The sequence below is a fragment of the Labeo rohita genome, chromosome 7 (genome assembly GCF_022985175.1).
Source record: "Labeo rohita strain BAU-BD-2019 chromosome 7, IGBB_LRoh.1.0, whole genome shotgun sequence".
Classification (NCBI taxonomy): domain Eukaryota; kingdom Metazoa; phylum Chordata; class Actinopteri; order Cypriniformes; family Cyprinidae; genus Labeo; species Labeo rohita.
Genome location: NC_066875.1, coordinates 18799640 through 18813030, shown reverse-complemented (window position 1 = coordinate 18813030; position 13391 = coordinate 18799640). Strand labels below are relative to the sequence as shown.

Here is a 13391-nt window from a genome sequence, read left to right as displayed (position 1 = left end):
TCTAAAATGTTTACTGGGATCCACCCTGCAGTGTCAAGAGGCAGTCATTCATTAGGAGGGAATGATGTTTAATGCATGGATTGTCATAAATAGTTTTGAGTAGCCTGCCTCAAGGGAAAGCAAACAATAAGCACACTCTTTAGCATTTTAAAACAGCGACTCCACAACACCATAAAACGGGCCTAGAGTGGAAACACAATGCAATAAGCTTGTCCAATGTTTCAAGTGCTCTATTTTTAATCAAATTCAAAACATCATCTATAATTTGATGCAACATTATGAAAGCGCTCACACACAAACACATCTTTCTCTCAGAAAAAAAAAAATTATGTTGCTGTGAGGCATCTGCAGCACATCCTCTGAGGCAAAGTAGGCCGAGGTCACCTCCTGACATAACCCTCATTAGTGTGACCGCAAAGTAAGTCAAAGAGCTTTTCTTTTCATGTCTGAAAATGTCAGAGACGACTTCATTAGTTCAGGAAGGGCCAGGCAGGGGCTATGGAGTTCTCTGCGAGGAGCATGTTCTCAAATGCCAGGCTTCTGTTCTGTGCGTGCCACGACACAACACACAACACCGCCTCTCCCTGGGAGCAGACCTGAACACGCAGACACACTGCATATCTAGGTTTAGACATACTGCACACACAAATAAAACCTGACGCGCTCACCCTGGGCTCTGATTGCACACATACACACTCTGTCGTATACTGTGTCCCAGTGACAGGAAGTACCCGAACCCCCTGTTTCAACACACAGCCTGCATGCTCTGACAGCTGCACACCGGCTCCAGCTATGCAAATGCCAACCAACGCGGGGTTCGCTGGAGGCTGAGGAAAGCAACAGAATGACAGGTGACCTCCCGTCGACTGTCTAAAATTATGCTAATGAAATCATTATTGTTTATTTATTCCTTTTAAGACTGTGGTGAGGAGGCAACTCCAGGAGAAACATAGCAGCCAATGATTGGGAGACTATGAGTGGAACTCCAGTAGAAATGGGATAAATCAAGGTGGAATCATGGGAAATTACACCATGGAGAAGATTAGTCATGACTTTGGGACTCTGATGCGCAAGAACAGCAGGTTGCAGTCTCGCTCTTTTGCCTCCGTCGTTGATTCCCGTCGTTCGAAAAATCTTAAGATACTTTGACGGAGGCGTGCAACATCTAAAACCGCCGTTTTTTGTTTTCTTTTTACTACGAGCATATAATTTTCTCCCCCACCTCCCTCCCCAAGCCAATCATGTCAGGTTGCCATGACAACAGCCCTTGTGAGAAGCTAAAATAAGCATGAGATACAATAGAACGGGTTACAGGGTGACCTTCAGAGAAACACGACTAACTATCAGTCATGGAGGCGGCTTTACTCCGACTCTACGTTGGGATCAGACAACATCCGTTTGTTTTCTAAATTACACAGCCTGGTGAGGAAAGTAATGTAAGACAATGAGAAACACAAAAGCTTGCATCCACAATCAGACTCCCGTAAGGCCTAGGTCTATTTCCTGCAGAGAAGCAATTTCCCCCGCTGTCCAAACACCTATGAGCGAGCAGGGGGGTCTGGGGACTGCATGTGGACCGGATGACTGTATAGCCCACTCTCACATCCAATTACGATGGGGAACCAATCAGCTCATCTAAATTACTCCTGCCCCACAATCCACCAGGAGTTAATGAGCCATTAACCATTTAATGAAATCCATATGATGCTGGATGGACATTGAGAGGAAATTATGTTGGCTGGGTCAAAAGTTGAGGCTACTTTTATGTTAAAGCTCACTGAATTTATAAAGCAAAATTGGCAACATCAGCACCTTCTTAAGCCCATCTTGTCATTTTCTTCTTAAAATTAATACCACGGAAGCAGTTTGACAGACTCAATTATTCACTCTATAAAGCACAGAACATCTGCTGACTTTCAGATAATGTTGTAATAAACACATAGGTATGTGACTACCATATTTGTACAGCTAAAAACAGCCTTTTATTAGTACTTATCTTATTTTCCAGAAAGTAACTTAACATTCTTACAACTGTAGGCGCAACATATGTACTAAATAGAAGCACAAAAATCACATCCAGTTCAAAAATGTACTGCATTACAGCTGTAAAATGTATTTTTTTAGGAATAAAATAATTTTTGTGAAGATGATTGAAATTTTTGTTGTGCATATCCAGAGAGCAGCTAACGGTGGTCTCCCCTTCCATCCCGCTATGGAATACAGTTACATTTAGTGCTACGAATTGCTGCAGGAATAACATACATAATCTTTAAGTATTAAAAAGCTTTCAGACCATGCATAGACACCAATGCTATGTTCAAGGCCCAGAAAGGTAATTAGGACATTAATAAAATAGTCCATGTGATATCAGTGGTTTAACCGTAATGCTATGAACCTACGAGTGCGCAAAGAAAACAAAAATAATGACTTAATTGAACAATTTCTTCTCTTCCGTGTTAGTCTCTGCTGTATGTCACGAGAGTACCTCATTAAAGTACGTGGCTCTATACGTTTCTGCAACACCGTAATTACGTACCTTACTGCACATTTCGAGGCAGTTTCAAAGTGAAATGTCCAGAGAGTGGCACTAAAACACACGTTCAATACGTGATCGTTGCATGTTTTTATTACGTTGGTACACGCACATATTGCTGTGTTTTTATTACACTGCTTGAGGTACGTATTGCGGCTAATCAGAATTCAAATATCAGGGGAGTGTCGCTAAAGGTTAATGCTCTATTGTGTTGGAAATCTGATAGTGTTAACAAATGCATAAGGTAAAATAAAAACATTTGTTGATGCAGCCGTACTATTTTAACCTTCTTTATGCAAATCTGACCCGTAGTTTCAGGGGGTTCGTGCCGGAGCTCTTCATCACTCAAATGCAACACCGTATCACGTGAGTTACCAAGCAAACCCAATGAATTTCACATATAAAATCACGTGTATGAAGCTGTATATGTGACGACAACATTCAAAGGTATCAGTTTCAAATCGCGGTGGATATTAAAAGTCATAACCTAATATTCTGCAAGTAACTGTGTGAAAATTAGGCTTTATTAATCCAAACCCTGTATCTGGAAATCATACTTTGTGTGAAAAGGAATAAAAGTTGTTGGAGTTTTACTACCTCTAGCATTCATTTCAGATGGAAATTGCAGTGATTCATATATATATATATATATATATAGGTAAGTTTTTTTCATTTTTGCAGAAGTGTAAATAGAGGCACGTATTTCCAATGAGCCTATGTTGACTATTTTAATGATGTCCTTACTACCTTTCTGGGCCTTGAATGTGGTTACATTGTACATCTTAATTTGTGTTTCAAAAATGAAGAAAGGTCTTACGGGTTAATCATGACATAGGTTTTCTTTTTGGGTGAACTATCCCTTTAACCTCAATAAATGTAATGTTTTATTTTTTATTTACTAACAGTCAAATTAAGTGCACATGGTTGTTTCTGGATCTAGAAATTATACTTAATTAGACCTAACAAAGACAAATTGTTAACGCTCAATCATCATGACTGTGTTCATTTATAGATTTTCCAAGTCACAAATCGGCCCAATAAATTTGTGATTAGTGTAAACAACCCAAATTTCTTTCCTTAAAATCCCATTGATGGATGCCATTATTCTTAGTGAATTTCTCCGCAAACATCTGGCTTTCAACAAACATATAGAAGGAACTTTACATACCATGAGCAACATACACTCCTAAAAATAAAGGTTCTTTATTGGCATCAATGGTTCTATGAAGAACCTTGAACATCCGTGGAACCTTTCAAACCGTTCTTCAAAATTGTTCTTTTAGGAACTGCTTACTGACAGGTCTTTTGGGCAACCAAAAGAGTTTTTTCTATGGCAACACCCTTTTGGAACCTTTATTTTTAAGAGTGTATAATGTGACAAATGTGTCAATTTCAGCAAAATACATACCCAATTAAATGATCAAAGATGGAGAGCTGACAGCAACACTCCCTGTGCACAATTTAAACTGGATAATGAACAATTAGAGATAACCTTAACTGAACTCCTACTAATCAATGTCCAGTCTGATAGTAGTATACTGCCGAGAACCATTAGGCAACTACTGAAGATGGGTAAAAGAATTGTGGGTAATCCTTTTATATACTCAACCAATCCCCTGACAGCAGTTCAGCAGCACAGTGACAGCTGCCTGTTCGTACTCAAAGGACTCTTTCATGTTTTGTTGCTGTAGCAAGCACCTCGGCATAATTAGGACAGAAATGGTGCTAACTTTCCTTTCCAGAAAGAGCTGACATAAAAATAAACGTATAGAATAAGCTTTGTGAGTAATCTAAATATATTCAAACTCACCCACTACAGTGGAAATGTAACTGACTGATTTGGTACACAGCCAACTTTCAATTGGATAGTTCAGTGCAGAGCAAACGACTGGTTTACTTTAGGCATCTCATGCAGTACATTGAAAGAACAGCCCAATCTTACCTTCATCAACACAGACTCGCTGAGTTTCTCCCGGTTTACAATTTTTATGGCAACTTTCTGACATGTGACACAGTGGATTCCCAGCTTCACGAGGCCTGGAGCAAAAGGAAACAAGAGGGAAGAGAGAAAAGAAATTCTGTCAACAAGCATAAAAAGTACATCAACCAAAAAGCACTTAGATGATAAAAGGCTGGTCCCAGCGTGAGTTTCATTTCGGCAAAATGAGAATTCTCCCTCCAAAGCCCCCCGGTATCCATAATGTGACACCCAGGGGCACTTTTCATGTCGCAAAGTAAATGTCAGAGAACATACATAAACACAAACAAGGCCAGATCAGCGTTGGATCCCCCTCAATGGCTTTTTGTCATATCGACGATAAAAGACTGTCACGACGCTCAAAGCCTGACACGGGCACGTATATATATCAGCAAGCATATTTGGCTAAATGCCACGTCTGTGCATGCCTTTATTACCCCCATACATTTTTCAGCATGCCTCTGCATATCAAACTGTTGATTTCCCTGAAGGTTTACCCAGAGGGCAGAGGGGATATAAAGACCTGACAGGTCCCTGGATCTCTTTTATATGTATGTCGTTAAAGCCCGAATGGCATCTCGAGCCACTTTCACGACATGTCATTGATGTTGTATCACAGGAGAGGACGCACCGCAGACGCAATCTACACCCTCACGAGGGCTCGAGGGTGCAGCCGAGAGTGTCCGGGGACCCGATGAATATTTCATCTTGGCGTAATTGCCTTGCGCTGAGATGAACACACACAGACGTGTAAAATGCCATATACCAGCTAACGCAATTGTGATGTCAGTCACCACTTTCTAGGAAGACAAATAAAAAAAACATTATGTTTTTGCCTAAACACTAAGAAAGAAACACTGAATTCTGATTGCAAATGTCAAACCTGATGTAAAGTCTTTTTTTGATGTAAAGATGCTTTTAAACTAGTGTCCACACCAGGCGCCCAACTAGCTAAACCAGCAAACCTTTCTTGATCAACCAGCTCTATCAACACCTGTAAAATTCTGCTCGTAAACAGAAGAGAAACTAGATCACCACTAACTAGTCTACAGGTAAATGACATATTAGAAGGCCCACGATGAGTTCTAAGACAGGGGTGCTCAACCCTGTTCCTGGAGATCTACCTTCCTGTAGAGTTCAGCTCCAACCCTGATCAAACACAAATGAACCAACTAATTAGGATCTAAACTCTAGGGTTGGAACTAAACTGTGCAGGAAGGTAGATCTCCAGGAACAGGGTTGGGCACCCCTGTTCTAAGAGGAAGGAAATATCTAGTTTTACATTAAAAGACTGTTTTTGTAGGAGTCTACAGGATCAGAGGGACCAGACTGGAGTTCAAGTCTTTCTGCGATTATAGTTCAAAATGATTTCATCTGAAATGCTGTAGCTCTCATGTCAAAAGACACTTTAAATTTTCCATTGATTCCCTTAAAAAATGATCAATCTTTCTAATCATTAAAGCAAACCTCCCTCATAGACGGCTGAAAAAGAAACCATGGAAACCTACAGGAGCACATCTAATCAAAGCTAGGCTAAAGTTAGGCTAGCACGCTTCAGTCAGAGCTCTGTGCAGAAAAACATAAACATGGATGAGTCAACGACATTCGAGTCTCTCAAGCAAGTAAACAAGCAATGTTCTTGTCATTTGCAGAGAAAAACAACACTCGCCCATAAGAGATTTCTCAACTAACACTTGTCACACAACTCAAAAAACGTTAGGCTACTAAGTTGCGAAAGAGGCATATGTTGAATAATATGTCTGCAAGCAACGGGAATAGTAGAAACCAAACTGCTATGAAAAAAGAACAAAGCATAATATAGAGAGTTGAATGAGTTCAGTGGTAGGCACCAAAAGTTTATCATTAAAGCATTTATTCATATATGAGCAACAGTAATATACTCTATAAAATAATGGTTTCAAAAAAGGGTTTTTGCAGCCAAACCATTTTGTTTTCCCTAAATAAGCTTTCAGGGAACAGTTGTTAAAATAACGATTTGTATTCTTAGTCTGAAGATTATTAAGAAACTATAAAAGAACAATATGTGCATTTGAAAGCTTCCATGAATAGTAAAAGTTCTGCAAGTAACCAAAGATGCCAAAAAAGAACCTTTATAAGAGTCCTTAAAGGAGAAGTTCACTTCCAGAACAAAAATTTACAGATAATGTACTCACCCCCTTGTCATTCAAGATTTTCATGCCTTTCTTTCTTTAGTCGTAAAGAAATTTTAAGGAATTTTTGTTTTTTGAGGAAAACATTTCAGGATTTTTCTCCATAATATGGACTTCCACAAGCTCGAATTTCCAAAATGCAGTTTAAATGCAGCTTCAAAGAGCTCTAAATGATCCCAGCCAAGAAAGAAGGGTCTCATAGCGAAACAATCAGTTATTTTCTTTAGAAAAATTACAATTTATATACTTTTTTACCTCAAATGCCCATCTTTTCATGCTCTGTGTGAACTCTGTTTTTTCCGGTTCAAACTGTTAAAACAGGGTATGTCGAAAAACTCCCCGTCTCATTTTCTCCTAAAACTTCAAAATCGCCCTACATCACTGTTTTACTTTTTTGGTAAAGGCTGTTTGATCTTTATTGCTTGTTCACTTTGCAAACACTGGGTCGGTACTTCTGCAGCGATGTAAGATCGTTTTGAAGTTGGAGGAGAAAATGAGATGGGAGTTTTTAGACATACCCTAACTGTATTGACCCAAAGATGCACAGACTATGCATGCACATCGCAGAGATAGAAATGATGAGTGTTTGAGGTTTTTGAGTATTTTTTTTTTTTTTTAGAAAATAACTAATTGATTCACTAGATAAGACCCTTTTTCCTTGGCTGGGATCATTTAGAGCACTTTGAAGCTGCATTTAAACTGCATTTTGGAAGTTCAAACTCAGGGGCACCATTGAAGTCCACTATATGGAGAAAAATCCTGAAATGTTCAAAAAAATGTAATTTCTTTACAACTGAAGAAAGAAAGACATGAACATCATGGAATAACAATAGGGTGAGTACATTACCTGTAAATTTTTGCTCTGGAAGTGAACTTCTCCTTTAAGATATTTACAGTACGTTTGCCTTAAATGTCACTCATTAAAATTCAACATATCAATTCTACAATATACTGTATTAAGCATTAAGGGAAGAAAATGGTAGTAATTAATCCATATTTCCCTCAGACTTCATGTTCTATTTGCATGTACTCCTCACACAGTAGTACTGAAAGAGCACAGCTTTGATTCGTTAACACACACGCAGCAGCATGACATCATGTTCTCATGGCTGCACAGTGGAACCACATCCCCAGAGGCTCAGCATGTGTCCTCAGAGGCTTCCCTCATCCTCCCACCGCAGGGCCTCAGCAGATCAATAAGTGGGAGTTCATCAGTTAGAGTGAAATGCCTGCTGGTGACCTTCAGCAATAACATGCATCAGTAATCAGCAGGACTTCTCCCATCAACCAGCACTCTGTGTCAGATCTTCTCTGCTGTATGTACACGCAAACACACACAGACAGACAAGGGTCTCACACCTATTTTTCACATTCTCTCTGGCTTTAATTTAAAGGGACAGTTCACCCAAAAATGAAAATAACCTCATGATTTACTCACCCTCGAGCCATCCTGGGTGTATATGAATTCTTTTAGATGAATACAATTGGAGTTATATTTAAAAAAAGTCCTGGCTCTTCTCGCACACAAGAGAGTGTTGTTCCAGCGGATGGCGTAGCGTAAGCCCCGGGTATAATATGCTAGTCTTACGAGAACCAAGTTTTGTCACAACAAAGGAAAACCAGTCTACTCTTGGCTTATATTATAATCCTCCAACATTTTTCTTTACAAATCCTTGTTTTGTACAAATAATGTCTGAAAGAAGAAAGCCACATACACCTAGAATGGCTTAAGCACCCTTATATATATCATAGTATATCATAGGGTAATTTTAATTTTTTGGTGAACTATCCCTTTAATGCCTATGTTCACCCAAAAATTTTAATATTAACTACTCAGTCTCTCTCTACTACAAAAAATAAATCCCATGTTAGGCCTTAAGATTATGTTATTTTACCAGGACTCTTTTCTTTTCTTATCAAAGAGCATGGAGCATGAGATTTGGCAGTAAAGTTGAGCACACAATAGATAACCATGAATCTTGCCAAGGCCCTGTAGTCCCACTTAGATCTATTTTTGATTAATGTAGCGGCATCAGGGCTCCAACACAAAAACTCCATAATTATACAATGACTAAAACAAATGGAGTCTGTTTGAGACTAAACGGAAAAGGTTACTTATGCTTATTTATTATGCATGTTGCTGATACAGATATTATGTGTGTAAGTGGCTCGTAAAAGTCCATTTGAATGTTAGCCACATTTTGTCAACAATCACTGACAACGATCGCACATGAAAAACAACAACAGTCTGCAGTCACCATTAATATTTTAACATTTGAGAACATTATTTGTTATTTAAAGGGTTAGTGTATATGAATTTCTTCTTTCAGATGAATCCAATTGGAGATATATTAAAAAATGTCCTGGCTCTTCCAAGCTTTATAGTAACAGTGGACAAGCGTTTTTGTTCAACAGTCCAAAAGAAGTCCATTATAGCATATCCATCCATAATAAAAAAAAATTGCCTCTCATGGCTCCGGTAAGTAAATTGATTTGCTTTTGTAACAAAAATATCTATATTTAAAAGATTATAAGTTGTTTTCTCTAGCTTTTTGTTAACTGTCATATGCACAAGGCGTTCTGGGTGGATGATGTAGGACGTGACAAACGGGGAAGCGCAGAGGAGAGAACAAAATGAAACACCGTTGATGAATTATAAGTACAAAACTAGGATTTGTAAAGAAAATTGAGATATAAGCCAAGAGGAGTCTGGTCTTCATTTGCTAAAGTAAGGAAACTTTTGTTTCTTTGCTCTTGTAAACAAACGTTCTCACGAGACTACCATATTCTCACCGGTGCATGCACTACGCCGGCGTCCTATGTCATCAGTCCGGAATGGCGTGTGTGCATAGAACAGTTAGAGAAAACGGTTTATAATGTTTTAAATATGGATATATTGGATTATAACATGGATTATTTTTCTTTGCCTTTATACACCCCCGGAACCATCTGAGGCACTTTTATTATAGATGGATGTGCTTTATTGTATTTCTTTTTAAACGTTTTGTCCGACCCACTGCCATTATAAAGCTTGCAAGAGCAAAGACATTTTTTAATATAACTCCACTTAGATTTATCTGAAAGAAGAAAGTCATATACACCAAGTATGCCTTGTGGCGGTGAGTAAATCATAGGCTAATTTTCATTTTTCAAAGTGGCCACTAAAATCTACACATTCCCATCTATTTTTATATTAATCCGTTCTAGTGAACAAGAAAATGTAAACACTCCTGATATACATCCACTGATATAGAGTTCGGTTTACTTAGTTATTTGCAACTTCTCAACACAAAAGCGAAACCACGAGACTTTGTATTGCTGTCCCATGCATTTATCCACTGACCTACAAAAAAACTGAACTGACAGTGATATTTAGAAGTTCACTGGATTATTAAAATTTTTGGTCCCACTTCATATTAAGTAGCCTTAACTACTATGTACTTACATCAAAAAATAAGTACAATGTACTTAATGTGGTCATACTGTATTGCAAAACACTTTTGCTGCTATTGAGGTGGGATATGGATAAGGTTAGGGAGAGGTTTGGTGGTATGGGTAGGTTTAAGTGTGTGTTAAGGTGTAAGGGATGGGTTAACAGTGTAATTATAAATGTAATTACAGAAATTAATTAAAGATGTAATTACATGCAGGTATTTTTTTTAAATCTAAGTACAATGTAAATACATGTACACAATAAGTGCATTGTATCAAATGATTAATTTCAGTGTAAGTACATAGTACTTAAGGCCACTTAAAATAATGTGGGACCAAACTGTTCAGGAAAAAAGAAAACTAGACCACAAACATGTAACAAAAATAGAACAGACTGAAAAATAAACTTAATATCCTATTAAAATTGTTTTTTAAAAAGACTTTTAGACATTTATAATCAATGCTGCTAACATTTCAGTTATTACTGGGAAATAGGGCTGCAATGACTCCTCCATTCTATTCTATTGGAATATTCAATAAAAAAAAATCGTCCATTGCATTTTGCCCACGTTGAGTAATCAGTAAAATACCGGAAGTGGTGCATTTGACATATTAAACCCATTTAAAAACCCATTTAAAATCATAATAAAGCATAATGCTATTTAGAATTTACAAACGCTACAATTTAATTAAATAAATATTTGCGATGCAGGTTTAATATATGTGCTTTAATTATTTACATGCATGTAGGTTACGTATGTGCCTCTCAGAGTGGCTCTGTTCACAGAGGCCCTGTCCCAAATGGAACACTTCATGTGCACTTGCAGTCTTATGGACTTACAATGGCCTCCGTGTGCGCATGTCTGTTAAGTACATGAAACCATAGAGTGTCTCATTCGTCATTTTAGCATTCAGAAGGGTGCTTGCCTTTGCAGCCATTATGCACCCTCGATCCTCACTTCCACTGAGCCTGCAGTGGGGCGAGCTTCACAGCAGACTTCTACCCGACAGTCAAAGTGGCATTACGTCACGAAAATGCAGACTCCGGGGAAGACTGCAAGGGTTTAGGGTGCGATTTGGGACAGGGCCAGAAAATGCAGCTACACAAACTGTTATCCTTTAAATGTGTGGAGCATCTCAAACTCCATCTCTGCATGTTGTTGTGAGTTTGGATTTGTAAGGTAAATCATTTATAAACCTACACAAACACAGGATAATACATCACTATCTTTCTTAGTATGCTAACTGTTCATCGAGATTTCAAAATAAGAGCTCAAACTCTACTCTGAGTTTACACGTTTTGATGTCCACATATTAAAGAAATTACAGCATCTGTAGCTTTAAAGAAATGGCCAAATATTAAAGATTAAGTGGACATTTGAATTCAGTGTTGTTCAATATTAAACAAGGATTAGATCACTAAAAAAAACAATTGTCAGGGCACTGACACCATCTGCAGGCATTTGTTATAATGCGTAATGTACATTCGCTCTATTGTTTAATACATTATGTATTTTAACAGTTTTATTCAATAAATCCATATGATTACTTGCTTTTGATACTTTATTTGAACTAATTATTATTGCCTCATCGCTATTAAATATGTATTTTAAGCCATTTTAAAGACTATTGTTCACTTAAGTCTATTATTGTCACTACAAAAAATGAATGATAATTATCTGATTACTTGATTAATCGTCAGAATAATCGACAGATTACTCGATTACCAAAATAATCGTTGGTGACAGACCTACTGTATTCCCTGGAAATCAAGCCCATGACCTTGGCTTTGACAACATCATGTTGTCTGAGCTAAAGGAATTCAGCACAAATACAATTCTGCACTATGGACCTGACCTGAATCGATACATCAAACAGACAATTTATCAAAACCGTAAAAGATCATGTTAAATTATTTGAATAATAACAACCAAATAAATAGAAATAGGCAGCCATTAGGATTAGAATGAGTTCTTACAAAAAGACAAATGCTAATATTTCAAACCACTGACCCTCCACATCCCCATTCACCCAATGATTGCTGACTGCATACTCAGCCAGTCAAAAGTGTCTGACAGTGATGCAGGGCAGGTGTGAATGGCAGGGATCTGATGAGCGCTTGTGTTCTCTGACAGGCTGTTTAGAGCAGGTCAGCAGGAGTGTTTTCAGCGGTGATGAGCGCTAACCACTGAAAACAATAACACAAACTGCTCTAATAACAGCCAGAAGCTCATAAACCCTAGGAGTTCAGGCATCATCTTTTATGTTTATTTTATTTTCCTCATCTCCGTCGCTGTTTGCACTGTAAAAAACCTTCAATTAGTTCTTTTATAGCTTCTGCCTGGGGGGGGGAACAGTGGTCTTGAGGATCACCACCCACACTTTCACCACTGCTCTTTCTTCTGTCTTGTAACTACCAGCACTCTGCTTTTATTTAAAGGCTGTTTTTAGCATTTGCCACTAAGGCCCCACTGAGCAGCTGGATGGAGATAAATGAGACACTTTGCATTTCAAATCACTAATTGTTCATGCGGGCTCCAGCGGTCCACACCGTCCATAGGTCTCTTTTTCAGAGCGCTTATCACCTGGAACCTGCTGACAGACACTCAGATACTCAAACCTATGAAATTTAGTTTAATCGCAGCTTGGCCACAACTGTAAACTGCTGTGCAAAGATTTCTACAAATGATTGGAAGGAAAAAAGAAAGTAATAATTTTCACTGTCACACTTGGAAAGGACATGAGAGTTTCATCTATATAGATTTGATGTGGTATAGGTGAAATGAAATTTGTAAAATTGTCTGGGCCTGAAAAATCATAATGCTGCCAGTAGGGAGCAATTTTGCATTAAATATGAAACAAGTATCTCTGTTGCTTAGATACTTACAGAGTAAATGTAACACCACACATTTCACATAAAACTTCTGAGTGCCTCTCTATTTCTTTGGTTGTGAATTTCATATATTTCAAATAAATGCTGTTCTTTTGAACATATTATTCAAAGAATGCTAGAAAAAAAAAAAGTGACACTAAAGACTAGAGTAATGGCTTCAGCTTGAATATATATATTATTTATTTCCTCATAATACAACATAAGTCCATGAAAAGTCCCAACCACCATTAAAACATAAATGTGCCTCTGTGTTTGCCAGGTGACTGCCTTTTAGAGAGAAGCCATTTGGAAGTTTCTCAATGTGCCATCTGTGCCTGTCAAAAGCATGATTGATGATCCTAAAATCTGAATATGAATCATATATACATAAAGTATGGAAATTAA

General features: G+C 38.0%; 1 protein-coding gene across 6 annotated transcripts in view; it reads right to left on the bottom strand.

Annotated features, from left to right (window-relative positions):
• The window catches only part of brsk2b (BR serine/threonine kinase 2b), a 167414-nt gene that overhangs the window by 75119 nt on the left and 78904 nt on the right, over positions 1-13391 (bottom strand). For all 6 annotated transcript variants that reach the window (XM_051115264.1, XM_051115262.1, XM_051115265.1 and 3 more), the window contains exon 2: positions 4476-4570. In XM_051115264.1, the coding sequence (XP_050971221.1) occupies positions 4476-4570 (95 nt within the window). The remainder of the gene's footprint in view (positions 1-4475; positions 4571-13391) is intronic.